Below are 19293 nucleotides of genomic sequence, written 5' to 3'. Positions count from 1 at the left end.
TCTTCGCCAGAGCTTAAGGCACAATTGAACCCCGTTGCCCGTTGTGCACGTTTTAATTAAAGTTTTGCCCGCTGAAAAGATGAATTAACGATTTGTATTCGGGCGCGCGTGTGTGTGGGTGAATTATTTCGTATGATTTCGCATTTCACCACCGAAAGGCAGTTTCGTGAGGGTTGCGTTGTAATTGCCGCCCGATTTGCAAGGGCGCATCGCCACGCCAACCAGCCGCAAATGAGTGTGTCAGCTAAAGATTTGTTTTTCCCTTTTTTGCCCCTTTATTTCCAATGTGTCGTTTATTTTGCAACAAAAAAACATAGCATAGTGACACTGCTTTTCCGACATTTTGCTTCGTCTCAAAAGCTCTTAGCTAAACTTTACCTTTTGCCTAGGGGCGTTGGCTCTAGGAGGGGTGTTACACACCCTTCTAGGTAAGAACCATTTTTGTAAAATTACAGCAAGCTTTACGCTCCCGGCACCCGGGATTGTTGACGTTCAGTAATTTAACAAAACTCATTCCACCTACAATGGCCTGACCCAGCTATATAAAGCACCACACAAAACGGAGACATCCGTACAAAACCGAACCTGACTGCGGTAACGTTTGGTGTGGCGTGGTACTACTGTCTTGCAATTAAATTCGTGTACTCGTCAAGAGTGTTTTCCCGGGGTAAGGGGAAAAGTGTAAGCCGGCGTGGTCCTTTAAACCATTCTTTTCATCTACACTACGTGCAGTTTGATGTGAGAGTTTTCGGGTGCAAAAACGCAGGCTGCAACGCGACACCATTTTACGTGCCATTTTTGCTACACTTGGGTTTGTTCACGGTCACATTTTAATATCGCGCCCTGGGATCGCTCTGGGTAAAAGTTTTAACAGTTTCCCATTTTAATTATTGATAACTGCCAGTGCCTTCACCTTAGCTTCGTGTCGTATTTTGGTACTTCGGTGTAATTGCTTGCACAATTTGCACACAGCTAAGAACGTGTTGTACCATCTTAAAGTTAAAGAAGCCGTGTGGCAAAGCACAATGCAGGAACTGCTTTGCTCGAACAGTCGATTGTTTATGGCGCTGCTGGTGTTCCAAGGTGCCGCACTATTCGTACGATCCGACGAACCGAAACGTGATGCAAACGTAAGTTGATTTCAGTAACGGACGTAGAGATCGTGTGATCGTGTGATCGTTTCTACAAGCGTCTTTGGTACACAGTATCCTCCACCGGAATTGCTGGAGAAGATGAAACCGATGCATGATGCCTGCGTGGCTGAGACGGGTGTTTCTGAAGGTAAGAATTTCTAAGGTTAAAGATCACCTTCAAGATCAGTTGTAATAGATTGTTCAACCTCTCTCTGCTAGATGCCATCAAGCGGTTTAGTGATCAGGACATTCACGAAGATGACAAGCTGAAGTGTTACATGAACTGTCTCTTCCATCAGGCGGGTGTGGTGAACGATAAGGGTGAGTTTCATTACGTGAAAATTCAGGACTTTCTGCCCGAATCGATGCACCTTATTACGCTGAACTGGTTCAAGCGCTGTCTGTATCCGGAGGGAGAGAATGCTTGCGAGAAAGCATTCTGGCTGAACAAATGTTGGAAAACGAAGGACCCGGTACATTACTTTTTACCATAGGCTGTCTTTGAGATACTGAATTTAAAATATGAAGATGTTTCTAATATAAGTGAATTAGTTCTACTGTATCTGCAATTCAATTAAATGTGTTTAATAGTTGTGTTAAATGTCAAGATTTATTTTAAAGCAGGATATATATCTGTATTTTCCTCGGTCCGGATGGGGCGGCCTGGTGGTGTATGTGTTAAACGGCGCCGGTTCCACACGACAGGACCGGGTATCAGATCCCATCCGGATCGTCTCCCCGTAGCAAGAACTGACTATACGGATTCTTGGTGAAAATAAGTCTATTAATCCCAGAAATAGCCGACATGACCTTAGAGGTCGCTAAGCCAAGAGCAAAAAACAGAGCAGGGTTCTTAACTGCTCCAGATCCAGCAGACGACAATGATGGGAATAGAAGGGAAATGCTTCCGAACGCCTAAACAAGAAATCCAGAGGGAAAGAAACCCAAAATTTCAGACATACGGAATCACGGATCTTTGACAATCGGATGATGAATCCGAGTGTTCTATTTACATTATTGAGTGTGATTGTCCTTTGCCTTTGGCTTCCGCTTCTTACAATTCCGCTTACAGGGTGATGTTGCTGCTACGAATAAATAGAAGTTTTTGCAATTTCTGGAATTCTATTCTTTAGTGCTAATTAAAACTAATCTAGAAATTATTGTAACGGAACATTCTTCTCAATTCTCCATAACTCAGCAATACTGAGAACCGCACCCAGGTACTTGTAGCAATTAAATCTTAGTATTTCCTGTTAAAACCACCAACCGAACTTCAAAACAAAAAAAACACCATCAGACCTATTCCTTCAACAGCTATTTCATTAAAGCAAAAAAAAAGGCAACATAAAACAACAACTCTGCAATGGTTTTTATCGGCCTCGGAACTTGGCCCACTCTCGGGTACGGTTCCACACTTCCGGCATCAGTATGATTAGAGAAAGCAATCTCCTTTCCGCACAAGAGTGACCTAGCTCAAGACACCGTCGTTTTTTTTCCGCGCTTAATCTTAAGACGGCCCACGGGCAATGAGTAAGAAATTAAAACTTATTATCAGCGCCTAATTACGCCTCTCGTGCCAGTGTTCTTCGTCTCCTGGAGTGTTGATGCTCTGTAGTCCTTAAGTTGAAGTACATCACCACTTCTTCCATTCTCGTTTCGTTACTTCCACAGAAAGCTATCCCGCGCTATATCTACAACCGAGAACCTGGTGAGAATGATGCAAAAATTTGGAATATCATTAATCAAAGTTTCGACCAACGGCGAAAGAATATGGCCCCTTACGGGTGGCGAACGACTTCGCGAAGGATGGATGGCTTCGGGATATAAGTCTTAGAAGTCTAGCAACAACAGAAAAAAAACTCACCAAACTTATCCCGCTACAAACGGGGCGCGAAAAGTTAAAGCGAACCAACAATAACACCGTCAATCGTGCAATCTAGCTGGCCCTGGCCACACTGCTAGCAGGAAGCACCCACCAACTGATGCGGGATGCAACGAAAGGAAAAGTTGACACTAAAACAAGAAATACCATCGTAATAAAGGCAACAAAATGAAACAACAAAAATGGCAAGCAAAAAAAAACACAAAAAGGGTAGTAAATTGTATAACAAGCAATGGAAAATAAGAGCAAAAACCCTCCCGCTAAGTTCCCTAGTGCAGCAAGAAATGAAAACACTGTAAAACTTCCCTTTTTCTGATAAAGTATCGCCGTAATCAAGCAAATTAAAATGTAAATTAAGAGCCGCGGTACAAGTTTTACGCAACTTCTTGCCGTTTCTGTCCGCCGGTTGGCCGTGGGGGGCGGGGGGTGACACGCTTCAATTGCACATCCATTTGACTAATTAAAAACAACAACAAAACAAACACCCTCCGATGGTACCGATGCACATTGCAGAGGGTAAAAGTTCGCGACTGCATAATGCGTATATACTACAACGTTTGTACAAAAACCATCGCATAATTCAAAGGAAAAGGTATTCGCGTCGCTTCATTACCTGCATTCTTGGTGGCAAAATATTTATGTGAGTTAAGCTGTGCTGTGCCATAGGATGTTGAAGAATGTTTCTATGTATATTATTCTGAATTTACATCACTTGGACAGTTTTTAATGCAAAAAAAAAAACATTCTTACACGTCTATTACTTCTCTCTCTCTATTGAAAACTTCTTCTTCTTCTTCTTGGCGTAACGACCTCTGAGGTCATGCCGGCCATATCTGGTTTACTAGACTTTTTTTTAAAACGCGAAGTAAATAGAGCAAACAATTACTTATACTGAAATACTAAATAATTACCGATGGAGACGCCTAGTACGTTTGAAAAATGTTTTGTTTCTGCTTGGTTGGGACGGCCGAATTAAGAATTATTTTTACCGCGTAGCCGGATAGTCGGTCCTTGCTACGGGGAGACGGCCCAGATGGGATTTGATACCCTGTCGTGTGGAACCGGCACCGTTTATCACATATACCACTGGGCCCCGTGGTTATTGAAAACATTCCTCATGATAAATAATCACGATTGGTGGAATATGTCCCAATACTCATTGGGTGGTAGCTGTGATAAACGGTTATACACGACAGGACCGGGTTATCAAATCCCATTCAGACTGTCCCCTGTAGCAAGCACTGACTATCCGACTATGTGGTAAAACAAGTCTTGTAAGCCAGAAATGGCCGGCGTTACCTTAGAGGTCGTTAAGCCAAGAAGAGGGAAGACGCATAACCAACTGTAGGAATCCCAGTTCAGTTAGAACTGTTAACCGAAAGACGTGTGAAATGATCCCAAACTGAAATTCCTCTTAAATTACCAAATAACTCTTAGTGGCATTTAGAAGGAAACTGGCCTCAAAAGAAACTACAACACAAAGTGAGCTTTACGAATAAGTTAATTATCCTGCAACGCATTATGCTCACCGGGGTGTGATAAGCTATGATAGTTCATAAGGGCAGATCCTTGGCTTGGTAGATAAAAATGCAGATTGACTGCAAAACTCGGTGTAAGATTAAAATGTTTTGTCTTGAGTGAAATGGGACAAACTGTGAATTATCTCTACAATCATGAAAATCGTTAACAACTCGTGGTTCCTCCATTCTCTTCACATGCTAAATAGATCATCAAATTTTGTATGATCTCTACCCATCTCCACCATTATAAATTGGGCCTAATAATTGTAAAGTGTGTTGTGCTTCTGCAGAACAGAAAACAAACAAAAAAAAACATATCTACTCTATCATCCTGATCAAGATCTATCACATAGATCACCATTCACCACCAACGTAATCTGAGAATCGTACAATCGTGGCACGAGTTCTTCCGAGCTGTTCACCAAAGAACCGGCTTCAACATTTCTATAGTCTTTTTCATCTGTTTTATTTCCGCCCATCCTTGTGCTTTCCATTCTGCTTCCTTCAACACTTTCTAATTTAAGATCGCTTGTTGGTGAGCTTTACCGTAGTCTATACAGATTGATTTTGTAGAGCATATGAGTACGCCCGAAATTCGTGCTCTTATTCACTTTCTGAAATTCGACTCATGCCAAGCTAACATATACCTCAAGAACCACAAGATCCTGAGTGATCGTCAACTGATAGTCGGTTTTTCAGTTACGGTTAGGATCTTTAAATCAGGTACTATACATTTCTACATATGCTAAGGATATACAATTTGGTCGTTCTTACTAGAATGAAAAAAAAGTTAAACATCAAACTAAATAATCCGTCCTTTTAGCTTAGGTTCTTACAGCACCTGTTCAACTCTGTTAAGGTGAAATCTATCCTTACCTCTGAAAATCATTCTTCAAAATATGTACATCCTCAAGACATCCCGGGGATCCATATACTAGTATGATCATATTCCCAGATTTTTGTTCAGTTTTCAAAAACTAACAGTCTTCCTTTACTGATCCATCCTAATGAGCTTGCACTCATAATTCCCATGGGTCTCGAGCCCAACATCAAGGGTCATAAGACCCATAACAATCAATATTGTTTAGCATTCACAGATAATTGATTGATTGAATTATTAGAAGTGAAACTAATTATTCAGAACATAGTTAATCAAATTGTCTACTAAACGCTCCTACTAGTAGAGTTGATATTATCCACAGGAACAAGTGTTCTGAAATAGTGTTTTCTAATTAACAGATCTTCTTTAAAAAGGATCTTATCCTTATCCGGGGTGTGTTAGTACTTCAGCTGGAAGCAAAAATTGTTGTTCAAAAACATGCCTATAAACATAAACATAATTATTCATGTTCGTTTGGTTTCTTTCCGACGTGCTTGAATACTTCTTTCGCCTACAATCTCTCCCTGCACACGGAGGGAAGCAATTCTGTTTTGTTTTTGGAACAATGTTGCCGCCCGCTTCAGAATAAACTCTACAATCGATAAGAAATGATAAAACACAGCAACAGTTTTGTGGTTCAATAAACATGGTTTTGTATTATACCGATATCGATATACATGATCTTCATCCGGGAGGATATCAAACCATCAGCTCTGCTCCACCACACCCCCGGGGGCTCGGTTGCGATACGAACCAAAACGGAGGCATCCACACACGTTACACCAGACACAGCATTTGGAGAAGGCAGCCCACCCACTTCCTTCCTTAGGCCTTGACGGCGTATCGGCGGCGGGGGAACTTCGCGCGTTTACGCTGCTGCTTCAGCGTCATTCTTCTGGAGTCGCGTTTGGACAGAGCCTTACGCATAGCACGGGTCTTCTTCGGGCGCAGATCCAGCGGCACGTACTTCTTGCCCTTGTACAGCTTGCGAAGGTTCTCCTTCGTCTTCGTGTTCATCACAATGTACACGCGGGCGATCGCCTTGCGGACGACACGGATCTTCGACAGCTTCGACGGAGCACCGCCGGTGACTTTAGCCACCCGCAGGTTCAGCAGCTCCTTCTTCAGGTCCTCCAGCTGCTTGGTCAACTCCTTTTTATCCTTCGTACGAAGCTCGGAACACTTGACTTTCACCATTTTGCTGGTTTTGTGGGGTTATTTGCCACTTTTTCAAGAAGCACGCGATTGAAACACCTCCGGTCACAATCGGCAGAAACGTCGAAAAGAACGTGAAGCACCACACCACGACGTCGGTTTGGTTTATACCCGCATCGTGTTGACTTGAGTTTACCTGGTTCAGGCTGTATAACAGTTTCAACCATACCTTTTCCTTGTATTTCCAAGCAAATATGGCACACCTTGCCTAGTAACCTCGGAAAGCGTGAACTCTTCGATCCGGTCGCTTAACCCGTTGCCCTATTTCCACCGTCTTCCTGTCATTTGCTTTGATGTAGTTGTCAGCAGAATGCATAATCACCCGTCGTTGTGTGCGTGTGTGTATAAGCGAGTGTTGTCATTGCAGCTTCATCAATTGTTTTGTGCGATACTCCGACCAGTCGCTTAACTTTTTAAGGAAAACAACTCGTCCTTCTCAAGTCTCATTAGCCGTCGAAATGACTGTGGTAGATCCGACTCGTGAAAAAGCGCTGGAAGATTATAGGAAAAAGCTGCTGGAACACAAAGAGGTAGAATCTCGGCTGAAGGAAGGTAAATATTGGTTGAGGTTAGGGCAACGACGATGACTAGCGGAATAGGTCAGTCATCCGACTGTATACATTTCCCTTTTTCTGTTTCTAACGTTGCTTAATCCTTCTTCTTTGTGTAGTAAGGGAAACGTTGAAGGAGCTTACGAAACAATTCGACAAGTCGGAAAATGATTTGAAGGCTCTACAAAGTGTTGGCCAGATAGTCGGTGAAGTATTAAAGCAGCTGACGGAAGATAAATGTAAGCAAGCTGTTCGCCTTAGTGCCCTTTTGTTATCATTCACACCTTGTTTTGTTTCATATTGTATTTTTTTTTTTTGCAGTCATCGTAAAAGCGACCAACGGGCCAAGATACGTTGTGGGATGTCGCAGACAGCTGGACAAAACCAAGCTCAAATCGGGCACACGCGTAGCGCTAGATATGACTACACTAACGATCATGCGCTACCTTCCGCGAGAGGTTGATCCACTGGTATACAACATGTCGCATGAAGATCCGGGCGAAGTTACCTACTCCGCGATCGGTGGTCTGTCGGAGCAAATTCGCGAACTACGCGAGGTCATTGAACTGCCACTGCTGAACCCGGAACTGTTCCTCCGTGTCGGTATTACGCCTCCGAAGGGTTGCCTGCTTTACGGTCCCCCCGGAACGGGTAAAACCCTACTGGCCCGTGCCGTCGCTTCCCAGCTCGATGCTAACTTCCTGAAGGTGGTATCGTCGGCCATCGTGGACAAATACATCGGCGAATCGGCACGTCTTATTCGAGAGATGTTCAACTATGCGCGTGATCACCAGCCGTGCATTATTTTCATGGATGAGATTGACGCCATCGGTGGTCGGCGCTTCTCCGAAGGTACATCCGCCGATCGTGAGATCCAGCGTACACTCATGGAGCTGCTCAATCAAATGGACGGTTTCGATTCGCTCGGGCAGGTAAAAATGATCATGGCCACCAATCGGCCCGATACGCTCGATCCGGCCCTTCTTCGCCCCGGTCGTTTGGATAGAAAGATCGAAATTCCGTTACCGAATGAGCAGGCACGGTTGGAGATTTTGAAAATTCACGCCGCTCCGATTGCCAAACACGGTGACATTGACTACGAAGCGGTGGTAAAACTATCGGACAACTTCAACGGTGCCGATTTGCGCAATGTCTGTACCGAGGCCGGGTTGTTTGCTATCCGTGCGGAGCGTGAATATGTCATACAGGAAGATTTTATGAAAGCCGTCCGTAAGGTGGCCGACAACAAGCGGTTGGAAAGCAAGTTGGACTACAAACCGGTATAAAATCATTTGTCCAGGTACGGCAGCAAACTAACGAATCGCAAAGCAAACGCTGGGGGTGATTCTTTAGTTCTGTGCTACAATTTTCGTATCAGTAAAACATTTAAGTCACGTAATAAAACCAAGCGAAACAAGCGTATTTTTTGTGTTAATTATTTAGCACGCTTCTCTAAGCTTTATTTAGATTTTTTTGATCCAATTTTTTGCTTCTTACGTTCAAAGTACTCCGAAAGGTTGTCGATGCTGTGTTTGAAGAGTGTGGAATAATCACGCACTTGCTCAATCGATACTTCGCTGAACTGAGACGCGAAATTCTTCGCAAAAGGATGATCAATATTTGCTATGAATTGATGTTTATCGACAGAAAAATCATAAACCAACATTCTGGCACGTTTACTATCCTTGTCCATTACCAATAGCAATAGCTGCAATGAGTCATTCAAAGCCGCACTCAGTACGATCAAGCTTTCCTCAACCGTTAATGGATCATAGAGAAGGCTAGCATTGGGTGTACCACACTGCACTAAAGCCACCTCGAGCTTGTTCTGAACGGAACTTCTAATCACACACAGCATTTCGCTATCATCCATTGCTTTTTGAACCGTTAACCCAACTGCAGGATCCTGTAGTGAAAGCTGACATATTTCCTTCCCTGCTGCAAAATCCCATAGGCGCAGTGTTCGATCACCCGATACGGAGATGAGCTTTTGGGAGGGTGTTATTTCTATTCCACCAACGTACTCCAAGTGGCCTAAACAGTAGCCCTCGATGTTGTGACAGTCCGGATACGAGCTGACTTTAATTTTCTCATCCCGATCGCACGTTATGATTAATCTGTGGAACGAAATATAATGATCAGTAAATTATTCTAGCATCTGAATTATTTATATGATTCTTACCGTTCATCGTCACTAACCGCTAGTCCCAATATTTGGCTCATATGGCCAAGTATCCATTTAGACTTTTGTACCGAATTGCCCAACACATCAAACTCAAAACAATCGCTTTTATCCGATCCGACCAGAACACCATGTTTGGGCAGAAATTTCATGCACACAATCGTCCTCACCGTCGGAATGCTATCTCCTAAAGGCGTGGAGTAGAACTTCTCCCCATCCTGGTGCAATTGATAGCATTGTAACGTTTTATCGCTCAGCGAAACAGCCAACACTTTCGCACTTGGAGAGTACTCAAACGTTACAACGTTTGCCGGTTGGCTATTGGGTTGTTTACCATTCTGTTGTTGATTGCCGGTTTCCGTACCTTCAGCGGGTAGCTTTTGCTGTACGACAATTTTATGCAACACAGCACCGTCGGGGGAAAAGAACACAATCGCGTCCTTGATGGCTATTACGATACAGGATGAGTAAACCTTTAAATCGTACATCTTTTCCACACTAAAATTAAAACCGTCCTGGTAACGTGGTTGTACAAAAACACCGAACTGTTGACGGTTCACTTGTTTACATCCTTTTCCAGATTGACATTCCTTCACAAGGTAATTACACACCAGGAAATGGGTAATTTCAAATCATTTTCATAGGATGCTGATTTGCATTGATTTTCACACAATTTTCTGATTACTTCACATAGAAATGAAATGTACATAAAATATTGCCTATTTTAACTTAATTTTTATCTGCACCGATGTGTAATTTCAATGTGTGTGAGGTGCCAAAAAACTCCGGTACTCTTTTTTGGCGCTCTTCATATCAGTGTTCCGCTATCAATTTTCAAACAAACTGCACAGCACACACGGAGAGCAAAGGTTGCTGCTTTTTTTGGTGAGACGAAAGGTAAATATACTGCACCGGTTTCCGTGGCGATAGCGAAACCGTTATTCGGTAGCCATTGGCTAGATTTTTCGGGTCACCTGTTGGCTGTGGTTTGAAGAATTTTTCGGAAGCACCGACAGTGCCAATGGGTTGGCTAGGAAAGTGTGGTTTATTGTTGGGCTTTGGAACAGTTACGTATTTTGTGCGGTAAAATTTCCCAAATCATTATTTCGCCTCAACATTGCTTGGATGTTGACCAAATGTTTGGATCCCTTTCCACAGGTGGTACTGCATCGGCAGATTGTACGACAGCAAACGAAAGTTCCAGAACGGTGAACTGATTGTAGTGACCGGAGCCAACTCTGGCATCGGTTTAGCCACGGTGCTTGAATTAGCCGGTCGCGGATGTCATCTTGTGCTTGGGACGCGTTGTACAACGGTAGGCCAAACACTCCGTAACAGGGTGCTTCACCAGTGTCCTACCGCAACGGTTGACACATTCGTACTGAAGCTCGAATCCCTAGCCAGTGTGGCCGAATTCAGTGAAAATGTGCGCAATCTAAACAAACCACTTTACGCGCTGATAAATAACGCCGGAGCGTTTTACGTGCCACCGAGCCTAACCGAAGACAATCTGGAATATCTGTATCAGACGAACTATTTGTCACACTTTCTGCTGACATTGCGTTTGTTGCCCGCGCTCAAACAACAACCGTGTGATAGTCGCATCGTGAACGTTGTTTCGCAAGCGCATCGTTCGGTAACCGATATACCGACAAACGAGGAACGGTTTTGTGGCTCACTGTACCCCGACACAGCTTCCAATCGCTTCCGGGCGTACGCGTACAGTAAGTTCTGTTTGGTTCAGTTTTCCTACCGTTTGTCGCAACTACTTGCAGCAGCTAGCAGCAACAACCCGTCGGTACACTGTATCGATCCGGGTAACGTAGAAACGGCCATCTATCGTCACTTTCCACCATTGGCTAACCGGGTGCTTTTCTACCTACAGAAACCGTTAAGAATTTTCCTCATTAAAACACCCCACGAAGGTGCTCAGGGTATACTGTACGCGATTTTGTCCGAGAAGAAGCCACCATTCTACGTGCGCCGGTTTTGGGACAAACAAACAAACGTTTTTGACGAAATTAATCCACTGGCTCGAGAGGAACCGATTGCCGATACGCTATGGAAACGGAGCCGACAGCAGTGCAGTCACCATCTGCTGGAAATGACGCTCTAGTGCCACCGGTGTACGAAGATCCCGCGAAAGGACTGCGCAAGGAACGGATTTCCTTTCGATTCACTAGCGCAGAAAAACCTACAGAATTGTGCCGCTGTCTTGTAACGATTGGTGAGGTGACCGAAACAGGGACACATGAGACAAACTACCTAACCGCGGAATCAACTTCAGAACGATGGATTACCATCGGCACGGCACTAACACCGGTGGACTGTTACGTGGAACAGTTACTACAACAGATGCTAACGAACGAGGAAAGCAAATGTACGATCAACACCGGCCAACGTAACGCCATCACTTTTACTATGAAACTCATACGAATCGAGGATCAAAAATATTACTACGAGCTTACAGTCGCGGAATCGCTCGCACTAGCCAAATGCTACAAAGAAAATGGCGTGAAAATGTTCACCAAGTATCCACTGTTTGCTCACGCGTACTTCAACCAGGCGGCCAAATGTTTGCTTTCCTGGTCACCGATCGAACAGCTCGATCCAGCCATCGAAGGTGTTGGCACGGTGGAGCAAATGCAATCACTGCTCGAAACACTCTATCTTAACATTGCCGCCTGTCTGATCAAACAGAACCGCTACGAGGAAGTTCTGCACGTACTGCAATATACCAATAAACAGGAAAACCCCTCGGCAAAGGCAACGTATCGGAAAGCGTTGGCACAGTTTAAGGTCAAACAGTACACCGAAGCACTTGCCACACTGGAAAGGATCGATTACGCAAATAGTAAGGAGTGTGTCGCGTTACACAAGCAGATCATCCAATCGCGCCAACAGGAGGACAGCATATACAATTCCATGGTAAAAAAAATGTTCGCGTAGTCAGCTAATTTAAGCAATAAAAGAAACAATGCAGCAATTTAACGAAAAAACAGATGTTATTGCTTCAGTAAGTATATTGTACTTTTTACAATTTGGTAAAGTAAGATGATACAGGTTTTAGCTTTTGCTTCACCGGTGACACTGCCTCTTCCCCTGCAATGGAAGGACGCTTTCGTTTTGAGCTGGAAATTCCGCTGCCCGGAGTATTACTCACTCCCACGGCTAGAAGAGGTTTATTTACAATCGGCTGTGATGGTGGTTCGAGTCGGTTCAGTTCCTGCTGTAACCGCTTTGCCACATGGTAATCGTTGTGTTCGGCCATAGACTCCACCTTTATCAGCTTACCACATTCAGTGCATTTAAAATGGTCTTCTGGCTGTTCTTTTTCACTAGTGCTACTAGTGGCCATATCTGTGCTACTGGGACGTGTCGATTCCGGAGAAACTTTTGATAGAAAACGTGCGATCGATAAATTTGTTGAAGTTGATGATGATGCACTGCTGCTGCTGCTACTGCTGCCGGAACTTGTCTTTTCCGCAGTCGAGGATGTGACTGCTTTCGATGATCGTTTGCTAGGAAGCGGTGATTTGGATGCTATTTTCGATTTTAAATCATTGCGGAATTCATCTCGCTGCTGTTGGCTTAACGAGAGAGCAAAATGAAAGTCCTGATGAGATTGATATTCATACTCCGGGATCTGTTTCCTGCACTGAGGACACTCCACCGTTACGGACGCTGGTGGTTCCGGAACGGCAGCATAGAAATATTCTGCGTAAGTTGCTTTGTAATCAGAAGATTTGTCCAATGCTTCAATAGCTGAAACGGTTGCGTTTGTTTTCTCACACGACGATCGGGAATGTGATGCGATCTCTTCCGGTTTATCGTCTTGTCTAGTTTTTTGCTCAGATAAATCGGAATCTTGATCGATGTTCAAAGCTTCTCGTTGATTTTCTTCGCATAAACTGGCGATTGTTTCTTTCGTATCATCTCCCTTTTCTTCTGTAGGCTCTTTTACAGTTACAGACCCTTTATATATGGCACTTTTTGGTTGTAGGAACTGTTTTATACCTTTCTTCGGTTTAGTTTCCACTTCATTTAATTCTCCACACGTACTGGAAGCTTCTAATGGTTTTGATTTGCTGTTCTCAGCTTCGCTTTCTTTACGATCACTGGTAGAAGAAGATGCCAGCGATGCTTGATGTTGCAGGAAATGTTTTATATTCCCTCTCGGCTTGCTACTATTTTCACCGACCCCAGTTGGCTCTTCTTTTGCTTTATCAATATGTTGTGTCTCTTCATGCGATGCTTCCGTTTTGGGAGGATCAGTAGTCGCTAGTGGTTCCGAAACACTCGTACGTCGTTCCGTTTCGCTGGGCCCTCCATCGGCATTGCCCGTTTTCGACGAGTAGCTTTGAAACATTTGCTTTATTCCGCCACCTTTCCCATTGCCATTCGGTTCAAATTTCCCGGCACTTATGCCCAAAAATTTAACCGCATTATGTAAGGCCGTTGTTGAGTTGGGTTTAAAAAATCGCTCCGTGTTCCGTTTGATCGCCTCCAGTGCATCGACGGCAATGCGCTCCTTATCGTACGCTACCAACGGAATGCTTCTCGTGCTGGACACGTCCACATTATCGATCTGCTGACTGTAGCTCACCGTTAGCTGCTTCGCCGTACGATTGTTTTCGTCCATATCTTTTTCCAGCCGTTCCGTCACTTCGGACGCGAGTTCGTTCAACCAGTGATTAAGCGTTGCCAGCCCCGTAATTGCATTTTTGCCGGGAAATCGTTTACAACAGCCTATGCTTTTCGAATGAAATTTGGCAGTTACTGCCTCGAGATCGATACCGCGCGCCATCAAATACATCCAGCTGCCCATTCGCTCCTCGAAATGGTGCTGCAGCACACTCTCCGGGAACTGAACCAATTCGGACATGAACCGTATCTTGAGCACCTCACACACCTGATCGCCTAGCTTGCCACCCAAACCTTTCACCTTTTTCAGTGGCAGTGTTTCGTACAGTTTCGTAATGCTATCGATCGGTAGAATGGTCTGTTTGTTCGGCTTGTGAAAGCCGGCCGTTAGTTTAGCAAGGATTTTGTTGTGCGCAATACCAGCCGAACATTCGTAGCCCGTCTTCTCCTTGACAGCCGCACGTATCTCATTCACAATCGAGGCACCGACCAGCAGCTTGATGTCACTTTTCTTATACTCCAGCCTATCCGTTGCATTGCTCTCCGCCGACCCAGCGTCGAATGTGTTGGAAAGTTTCTTCACAAATTCACCAATATTTTCATACCCGACTGCGAACGTATTTGCAAGCTTTTCGGGCAGTAACTGAAATTTTCCCTCATTCATCTCGCGTATTCTGCTAAGCACACGCTCGGTTATATCGAGATAAGCCTCATCGATGCTAGCTCGCTCCAGCAATGGTGTAAAGCTTTTCAAAACATCTGCCACCTCCTTGCCTGCCTCACGGTACCGTGTCAAATCGGCTTTACCACGGACCTGTGGAACTTGCGGAAGCTCAATATCCGGACAGTGTTGCTTCGCTTCATCCCCACGCATGTGGCGTGTAACACCTTCTGCTCGGGCAGGATAATTTACAGCAATAATTCTGGAAGGAAGGAGACATGCATTACTTTATGCAAAACGATTTTCAGCCTATAACTTACCCTCCACCCTGCCAGGGATTGTACTGTACCACCGCTATTGGCTTTCCCCGGATGGCTGGTGTCAATTTTTCCTCCACCTGACAATAGAAACAATCCATATCGACCTGAAAGTAGCATTCAAGTTATTGTTACAATAGACGCATCTACTTGAGTTATTCGTTCCACATACCAGCACTACCACTCGATCGAATTTGTTCTTAATATTGATAGTCGTTTTACTGCTCATTTTGGCTTATTTATGCACAAAGATTACACAAACGTTTCACATTTCACAACATTTCACTCTTTTCCGTCGTACTTTCCCGCCTGAAACAATTTGACACACTGCCCGGGATACGCAAATTGTAAACAATCATCTGTTTATCATAGCTAGTTTGTGAGTTCATTTAGCAAAATTATGAATGTTTCAAAGAAAATTACTTATTTTGCTCCATTTTAATACTTGAAACCATTAATATTCAAAAAATCAGAAAATTCAAATGCAATATTTTTAGCGCGAAAGTTTCGAAACGTGCAATGTTGACAGCGCACGCTGCCACAATCACGTGCGGCGCGTGTATTTATTTTGATTTGGATTCTGTTTAGATTAGATAGATATTTATGGCTACCTCAGTGACGATTTTTACATAATGCCAAACAAAGGATCACCATGAACTGACCGTCGAAATTGTACACGCGTATGGTATCCAATGATTGGACTAGTGAAGTGGTTCCGGACAGTTACCAAAACAGCGTTTAGCAAAAAGTACCTGCTGCTAACGAATGTAGCCATATCGGTCAGCCTATCCGGTGTGGGTGATATAATCGAGCAGCATTATGAAATCTACAACGGGCAGCTAGCGGTGTGGGACCGCCAGCGGACACGGTTCATGTCAATCTCGGGCATGACGGTCGGTGTGTTCTGCCACAGCTGGTACAACTTTATGGACCGTCGGTTCCCGGGACGCACGATAGGTCTCGTGCTGAAGAAGGTGCTGATCGATCAAACCGTTGCCTCGCCTATTGTGATATTCCTCTTCTTCGCCACGCTGGCAGTGCTGAAACGTTCCTCATGGGAAGAAATGCGTCACGAGGTGCGGGAGAAGTTTATCCGGCTGTATACGGCCGAATGGATCGTTTGGCCACCGGCACAAATCGTTAACTTTTACTTCCTACCGACGAAGTATCGCGTGCTGTACGATAACACGATTTCTCTCGGGTACGATGTTTACACCAGCTATGTGATTAATGAAGATTGCGGTAGCGATCACACAGACCCGCAGACAGTAAGCCACACAAGAGACTAACCTTTACACATGGGGATTACAGCACTAATTTTTATACTATAGTTAATCTAACAATTATATCAATACCGCCAGACCGTGCCACCTGAAATAAAAAAATCTAACAATTACAATTAGCGTTGAATGAAGCGTTTAGTTTTTATTTTATGTTTGTCCTTTATAAACAGCTGCTTATGCTAGCAATATAATCGTTTGGTGTGCGCTGAAGTCGATGTATGTATGCCAAATTTAGTACTACACTCTCTCAAAACATTCCGTCGTATCGACCCAACGGTATGAGCAGGATGACAAAGAACAGAATATTCCTTAGAGCCAGCTTCCAATCGTTCGGTACCGCGTATGGCAGTAGCACGCTAGTGACGCGATGAATTTCATGCGATACGCAAACGAAGATGAACGACGTTATCAGCACATTAAGAGTAGGAAAGCCCGGTAAGAGTACCAGCACACCGTTCCGATCGGCTGCCAGCCAGATGTGGTACTGGCACAGGAACAGCTCGAGCGATATTTTGCCGAACCATGCGAAAAACGTCGAATAGCGCGTCCGCAGGATGCCGGAAATATTGCGCAACAGGATATATCCCACGATCGGAATAAACACCACGTACGAATGTACCTCTTCGCAGTCTTGTCGATTGCGGCAGAAAAACGTCCACGTCATGTAGCACCCGATACCGGTGATGGCGGCCAGCGTGGACGTAAGCGAGATTCGTTTCGAGAACAAGTTGCCATGATTGTTATCATCCACCACGGCAAATCGTTGTGAAATTTGAAAGATGGCAGCAAAGATCATACCGTACGTGATCGTATACCGGTCCAGCTTCCAGCGGTACCACCACTCGTGGATATCATCATCCGTCGTCACGAACAGTGCCTTCCAGGGGCGGGTAACAAAGATGCGTTCGAAAAACACTTCACTCATGTACAGCACTGTTACTGTGGCGAGCATCGTAATAAACTTCACCACCACGTACAGATACTGGTACGGGTTGGTTTCCGCTATCTGGGCGGTGATACGGGGCGGTAGCGAGAGCATTAAGTACATAATACTGTACCAAAACGAAAGTAGCGGCACGAAGAAGTAAAACTGGTACGGACGGTTCATGCACAGGCACAGGATGACGGTGAGAAAGTTCACCCGGAACATAACGTTTAAAAAGCGCACCAATCCGGCATTGCCCGTCTGCCACCAGTAGGTGAAGTGTGCGTATCCGGACAAAAACAAAAAGCCACTGATCAGCACCTTGATGTGCATGTAGATCGGCAGTATGTGCGAAGCTCCGGTCATGTAGTAGATCAGTATAACTATCTGCATCCAGCCCTTCAGTTCGTCCGTTTGGTCACGGTGCAGCACCTTCGTGAGCTTACTGTCCTCGGTAAAGAAGAGCCCGAGAGCGAACACATACCCGACCGGAATCCAGAAGCTAAACTCCGAGTAGTATTTGTTTTCCTTCATGAAAAAGTTCGTTCGATCACAAAGGTAGAAATAGGTCATTATGACGGCCAGTGAGGCAAGGGCCGCTATTGGAGATTGCGTATCGGCAGGTTGATTCAGCGGCATATAAGCATGTACGCCGCGCCACTTAACAATCCACTTCCGCACGTACATGGCTGTGGCAATGCTTGCGCTAAAAAAACGGAAAGAACTGGTAAATAAATATGTCCTGCTCGCATTAGAACCGCAACAACCAATACTTACCATACAGCTAAAAATGCGTACGTTGTAACCTGTATGATTGTGTATGGTTCCGCACTGCTGCAGCACGTACCATCGTTGTAATTCATGTAATCATTACAGTACATGTTCAGCAAAATCTGCACATCGTGCTTCAGCGTCAGCGAGCTTAACTTTTGCCCATCGGCAAACTCGTCCACCAACCCGGAAGCTATCATGTTTGATGAGGACCAAATTTTTGCCTCCGAGTAGAGCAAAATATTGCTTGCCGCTTGATTGATGCGATCGACATCCTCATTGCGCACATTCTTCCACTCTTCCGGTGAACTTTCCTGATCGACGGGATCTTGCAGTTTCCAGATAATTTTCGTCTTCTTCGCGTACAACCGATCGATCGGGCTGACAAGGCGGGTTAGATTTTTTTCATACGCCCGCTGCGTGTCCTCTGTCACGTTACCGCGCTGAAAGGTGGGATATGTGCAGCTGGCAATGATCAAGCTGGGTGGATCTTCCTCGTGTTCCCACTTGATGAATTCATCTATCAAGCTTTTCGATATCTCGTTTGCGTAAATGTATTCTACGCGAAGGCGTAGCTTGTAGTCCGTGAACTGTAGGTCTTCCGTGTTCTTCGTGGAGGATTGTTTAGAGTTGTTTTCGGTTTCGCTTGATCGCAGGTAGTCAATAAACTCCAGCGAAAGCGATCGCAGCCGCTCGTCGCCGATAAGTACGAAGTGATTCTGGTTACCCCAGAAGGCAAGATACCGTAGACATTTTCGTGTGTCACTAAACAAATGGAGATGATTCCCAATGAAAACGGCAAATTCAAGTTAATGCATGGGTTACTTACGTTTCAGTGTACTTGTGCAGCATGCACCCATATGGTTGCCATTCCTTGTCACCTTTGAAACGACCCGCACTGAGTAGCCATTTGCATGAATCTGAACCTACAATTGGGGAAAGGTTGGTAGGTTAATTCGGAACACAAGTGTTGCGTTACGCATTACTTACCATAGCGCAAATGAAGAAAGGCGTGATACACTACGAACCCAAGCACCATTGCAAAGGCAAGCTTTTTCGCATTGCTGGCGTTAAGATTCTGTATGAACAGCTCTGCCTTCGACAGATTACCATTGTTACCCATTTTCAGGCGGTCGGTCCGAGCGCAAAATTTCAGTTTACGGCAAACTTTATCCCTAAAATTTCATCACCTCAACTACATCGCGATGCACCAATAGCCGCAAGAAACCACAATAAAAAAAACTTTATTTTGTTGCTGCTTGGAGCAGCTTGGATGACATTTCAACCTGCATTGGTGTGCGTGGTTCGCGTGCCTAGAACATATGTACA

General features: G+C 44.6%; 9 protein-coding genes across 11 annotated transcripts; 5 read left to right on the top strand and 4 right to left on the bottom strand.

Moving 5' to 3' along the window:
* Nucleotides 1-571: 571 nt before the first annotated feature.
* Nucleotides 572-1702, top strand: LOC125763134 (general odorant-binding protein 83a-like). 2 transcript variants are annotated; one of them, XM_049425974.1, is made up of 4 exons: nucleotides 572-667; nucleotides 905-1130; nucleotides 1206-1281; nucleotides 1353-1702. In XM_049425974.1, exons 2-4 carry the CDS (start codon nucleotides 1026-1028, stop codon nucleotides 1625-1627), a joined length of 456 nt encoding a protein of 151 aa, XP_049281931.1. In that variant the 5' UTR covers nucleotides 572-667; nucleotides 905-1025; the 3' UTR covers nucleotides 1628-1702. The 2 variants fall into 2 exon arrangements, with proteins under 2 accessions (XP_049281931.1, XP_049281930.1); XM_049425973.1 differs by having other exon boundaries at nucleotides 581-811.
* Nucleotides 1703-6043: 4341 nt separating this feature from the next.
* LOC125763139 (60S ribosomal protein L35) lies at nucleotides 6044-6712 on the bottom strand. The gene has a single exon (XM_049425978.1). The coding sequence runs from the start codon at nucleotides 6610-6612 to the stop codon at nucleotides 6241-6243; it is 372 nt and encodes a 123-aa protein (XP_049281935.1). The 5' UTR covers nucleotides 6613-6712; the 3' UTR covers nucleotides 6044-6240.
* A 214-nt stretch (nucleotides 6713-6926) lies between these two features.
* On the top strand, nucleotides 6927-8603 carry LOC125763091 (26S proteasome regulatory subunit 10B). Its single transcript, XM_049425906.1, has 3 exons — nucleotides 6927-7182; nucleotides 7301-7420; nucleotides 7503-8603. The coding sequence occupies exons 1-3, from the start codon at nucleotides 7089-7091 to the stop codon at nucleotides 8465-8467; spliced, it is 1179 nt and encodes a 392-aa protein (XP_049281863.1). The 5' UTR covers nucleotides 6927-7088; the 3' UTR covers nucleotides 8468-8603.
* On the bottom strand, nucleotides 8587-10015 carry LOC125763093 (tRNA (guanine-N(7)-)-methyltransferase non-catalytic subunit wuho). The gene is made up of 2 exons (XM_049425909.1): nucleotides 9364-10015; nucleotides 8587-9298 (listed from the first exon to the last, which is right to left on the bottom strand). The coding sequence occupies exons 1-2, from the start codon at nucleotides 9849-9851 to the stop codon at nucleotides 8641-8643; spliced, it is 1146 nt and encodes a 381-aa protein (XP_049281866.1). The 5' UTR covers nucleotides 9852-10015; the 3' UTR covers nucleotides 8587-8640.
* An 86-nt stretch (nucleotides 10016-10101) lies between these two features.
* Nucleotides 10102-11606, top strand: LOC125763101 (uncharacterized). Of its 2 annotated transcripts, XM_049425931.1 has the most exons (3): nucleotides 10102-10446; nucleotides 10522-11087; nucleotides 11249-11403. In XM_049425931.1, the coding sequence occupies exons 1-3, from the start codon at nucleotides 10385-10387 to the stop codon at nucleotides 11272-11274; spliced, it is 654 nt and encodes a 217-aa protein (XP_049281888.1). In that variant the 5' UTR covers nucleotides 10102-10384; the 3' UTR covers nucleotides 11275-11403. The 2 variants fall into 2 exon arrangements, with proteins under 2 accessions (XP_049281888.1, XP_049281886.1); XM_049425929.1 differs by having other exon boundaries at nucleotides 10114-10446; nucleotides 10522-11606.
* A 178-nt stretch (nucleotides 11607-11784) lies between these two features.
* On the top strand, nucleotides 11785-12312 carry LOC125765227 (uncharacterized). Its single transcript, XM_049430142.1, has one exon. The coding sequence runs from the start codon at nucleotides 11785-11787 to the stop codon at nucleotides 12310-12312; it is 528 nt and encodes a 175-aa protein (XP_049286099.1).
* Nucleotides 12313-12349: 37 nt separating this feature from the next.
* Nucleotides 12350-15372, bottom strand: LOC125763049 (DNA polymerase eta). The gene is made up of 3 exons (XM_049425802.1): nucleotides 15158-15372; nucleotides 14989-15092; nucleotides 12350-14930 (listed from the first exon to the last, which is right to left on the bottom strand). The coding sequence occupies exons 1-3, from the start codon at nucleotides 15212-15214 to the stop codon at nucleotides 12398-12400; spliced, it is 2694 nt and encodes an 897-aa protein (XP_049281759.1). The 5' UTR covers nucleotides 15215-15372; the 3' UTR covers nucleotides 12350-12397.
* A 106-nt stretch (nucleotides 15373-15478) lies between these two features.
* On the top strand, nucleotides 15479-16395 carry LOC125763124 (mpv17-like protein 2). The gene has a single exon (XM_049425962.1). The coding sequence runs from the start codon at nucleotides 15678-15680 to the stop codon at nucleotides 16272-16274; it is 597 nt and encodes a 198-aa protein (XP_049281919.1). The 5' UTR covers nucleotides 15479-15677; the 3' UTR covers nucleotides 16275-16395.
* Nucleotides 16385-19221, bottom strand: LOC125763054 (N-acetylneuraminate 9-O-acetyltransferase). The gene is made up of 4 exons (XM_049425825.1): nucleotides 18955-19221; nucleotides 18794-18890; nucleotides 17971-18729; nucleotides 16385-17899 (listed from the first exon to the last, which is right to left on the bottom strand). The coding sequence occupies exons 1-4, from the start codon at nucleotides 19085-19087 to the stop codon at nucleotides 16516-16518; spliced, it is 2373 nt and encodes a 790-aa protein (XP_049281782.1). The 5' UTR covers nucleotides 19088-19221; the 3' UTR covers nucleotides 16385-16515.
* Nucleotides 19222-19293: the final 72 nt, after the last annotated feature.

The sequence above is a fragment of the Anopheles funestus genome, chromosome 2RL (genome assembly GCF_943734845.2).
Source record: "Anopheles funestus chromosome 2RL, idAnoFuneDA-416_04, whole genome shotgun sequence".
NCBI lineage: Eukaryota > Metazoa > Arthropoda > Insecta > Diptera > Culicidae > Anopheles > Anopheles funestus.
This window is presented reverse-complemented; position numbering and strand designations above follow the sequence as displayed.

Coding starts and splice junctions, on each gene's coding strand:
- LOC125763091 (XM_049425906.1), top strand. CDS start 7,089: ATGACTGTGGTAGATCCGACTCGTGAAAAAGCGCTGGAAGATTATAGG. Junction 7,183..7,300: donor AGAATCTCGGCTGAAGGAAG/GTAAATATTGGT, acceptor TTCTTTGTGTAG/TAAGGGAAACGTTGAAGGAG. Junction 7,421..7,502: donor GCAGCTGACGGAAGATAAAT/GTAAGCAAGCTG, acceptor TTTTTTTTGCAG/TCATCGTAAAAGCGACCAAC.
- LOC125763054 (XM_049425825.1), bottom strand. CDS start 19,087: ATGGGTAACAATGGTAATCTGTCGAAGGCAGAGCTGTTCATACAGAAT. Junction 18,730..18,793: donor CTGCACAAGTACACTGAAAC/GTAAGTAACCCA, acceptor CCATTTGTTTAG/TGACACACGAAAATGTCTAC. Junction 17,900..17,970: donor TACGCATTTTTAGCTGTATG/GTAAGTATTGGT, acceptor CCGTTTTTTTAG/CGCAAGCATTGCCACAGCCA.
- LOC125763134 (XM_049425974.1), top strand. CDS start 1,026: ATGCAGGAACTGCTTTGCTCGAACAGTCGATTGTTTATGGCGCTGCTG. Junction 1,131..1,205: donor AACCGAAACGTGATGCAAAC/GTAAGTTGATTT, acceptor TTTGGTACACAG/TATCCTCCACCGGAATTGCT. Junction 1,282..1,352: donor TGAGACGGGTGTTTCTGAAG/GTAAGAATTTCT, acceptor TCTCTCTGCTAG/ATGCCATCAAGCGGTTTAGT.
- LOC125763101 (XM_049425929.1), top strand. CDS start 10,385: ATGGGTTGGCTAGGAAAGTGTGGTTTATTGTTGGGCTTTGGAACAGTT. Junction 10,447..10,521: donor ACAGTTACGTATTTTGTGCG/GTAAAATTTCCC, acceptor CCCTTTCCACAG/GTGGTACTGCATCGGCAGAT.
- LOC125765227 (XM_049430142.1), top strand. CDS start 11,785: ATGAAACTCATACGAATCGAGGATCAAAAATATTACTACGAGCTTACA.
- LOC125763124 (XM_049425962.1), top strand. CDS start 15,678: ATGATTGGACTAGTGAAGTGGTTCCGGACAGTTACCAAAACAGCGTTT.
- LOC125763049 (XM_049425802.1), bottom strand. CDS start 15,214: ATGAGCAGTAAAACGACTATCAATATTAAGAACAAATTCGATCGAGTG. Junction 15,093..15,157: donor TCGATCGAGTGGTAGTGCTG/GTATGTGGAACG, acceptor TGCTACTTTCAG/GTCGATATGGATTGTTTCTA. Junction 14,931..14,988: donor AATCCCTGGCAGGGTGGAGG/GTAAGTTATAGG, acceptor CCTTCCTTCCAG/AATTATTGCTGTAAATTATC.
- LOC125763139 (XM_049425978.1), bottom strand. CDS start 6,612: ATGGTGAAAGTCAAGTGTTCCGAGCTTCGTACGAAGGATAAAAAGGAG.
- LOC125763093 (XM_049425909.1), bottom strand. CDS start 9,851: ATGTACGATTTAAAGGTTTACTCATCCTGTATCGTAATAGCCATCAAG. Junction 9,299..9,363: donor GCGGTTAGTGACGATGAACG/GTAAGAATCATA, acceptor TTCGTTCCACAG/ATTAATCATAACGTGCGATC.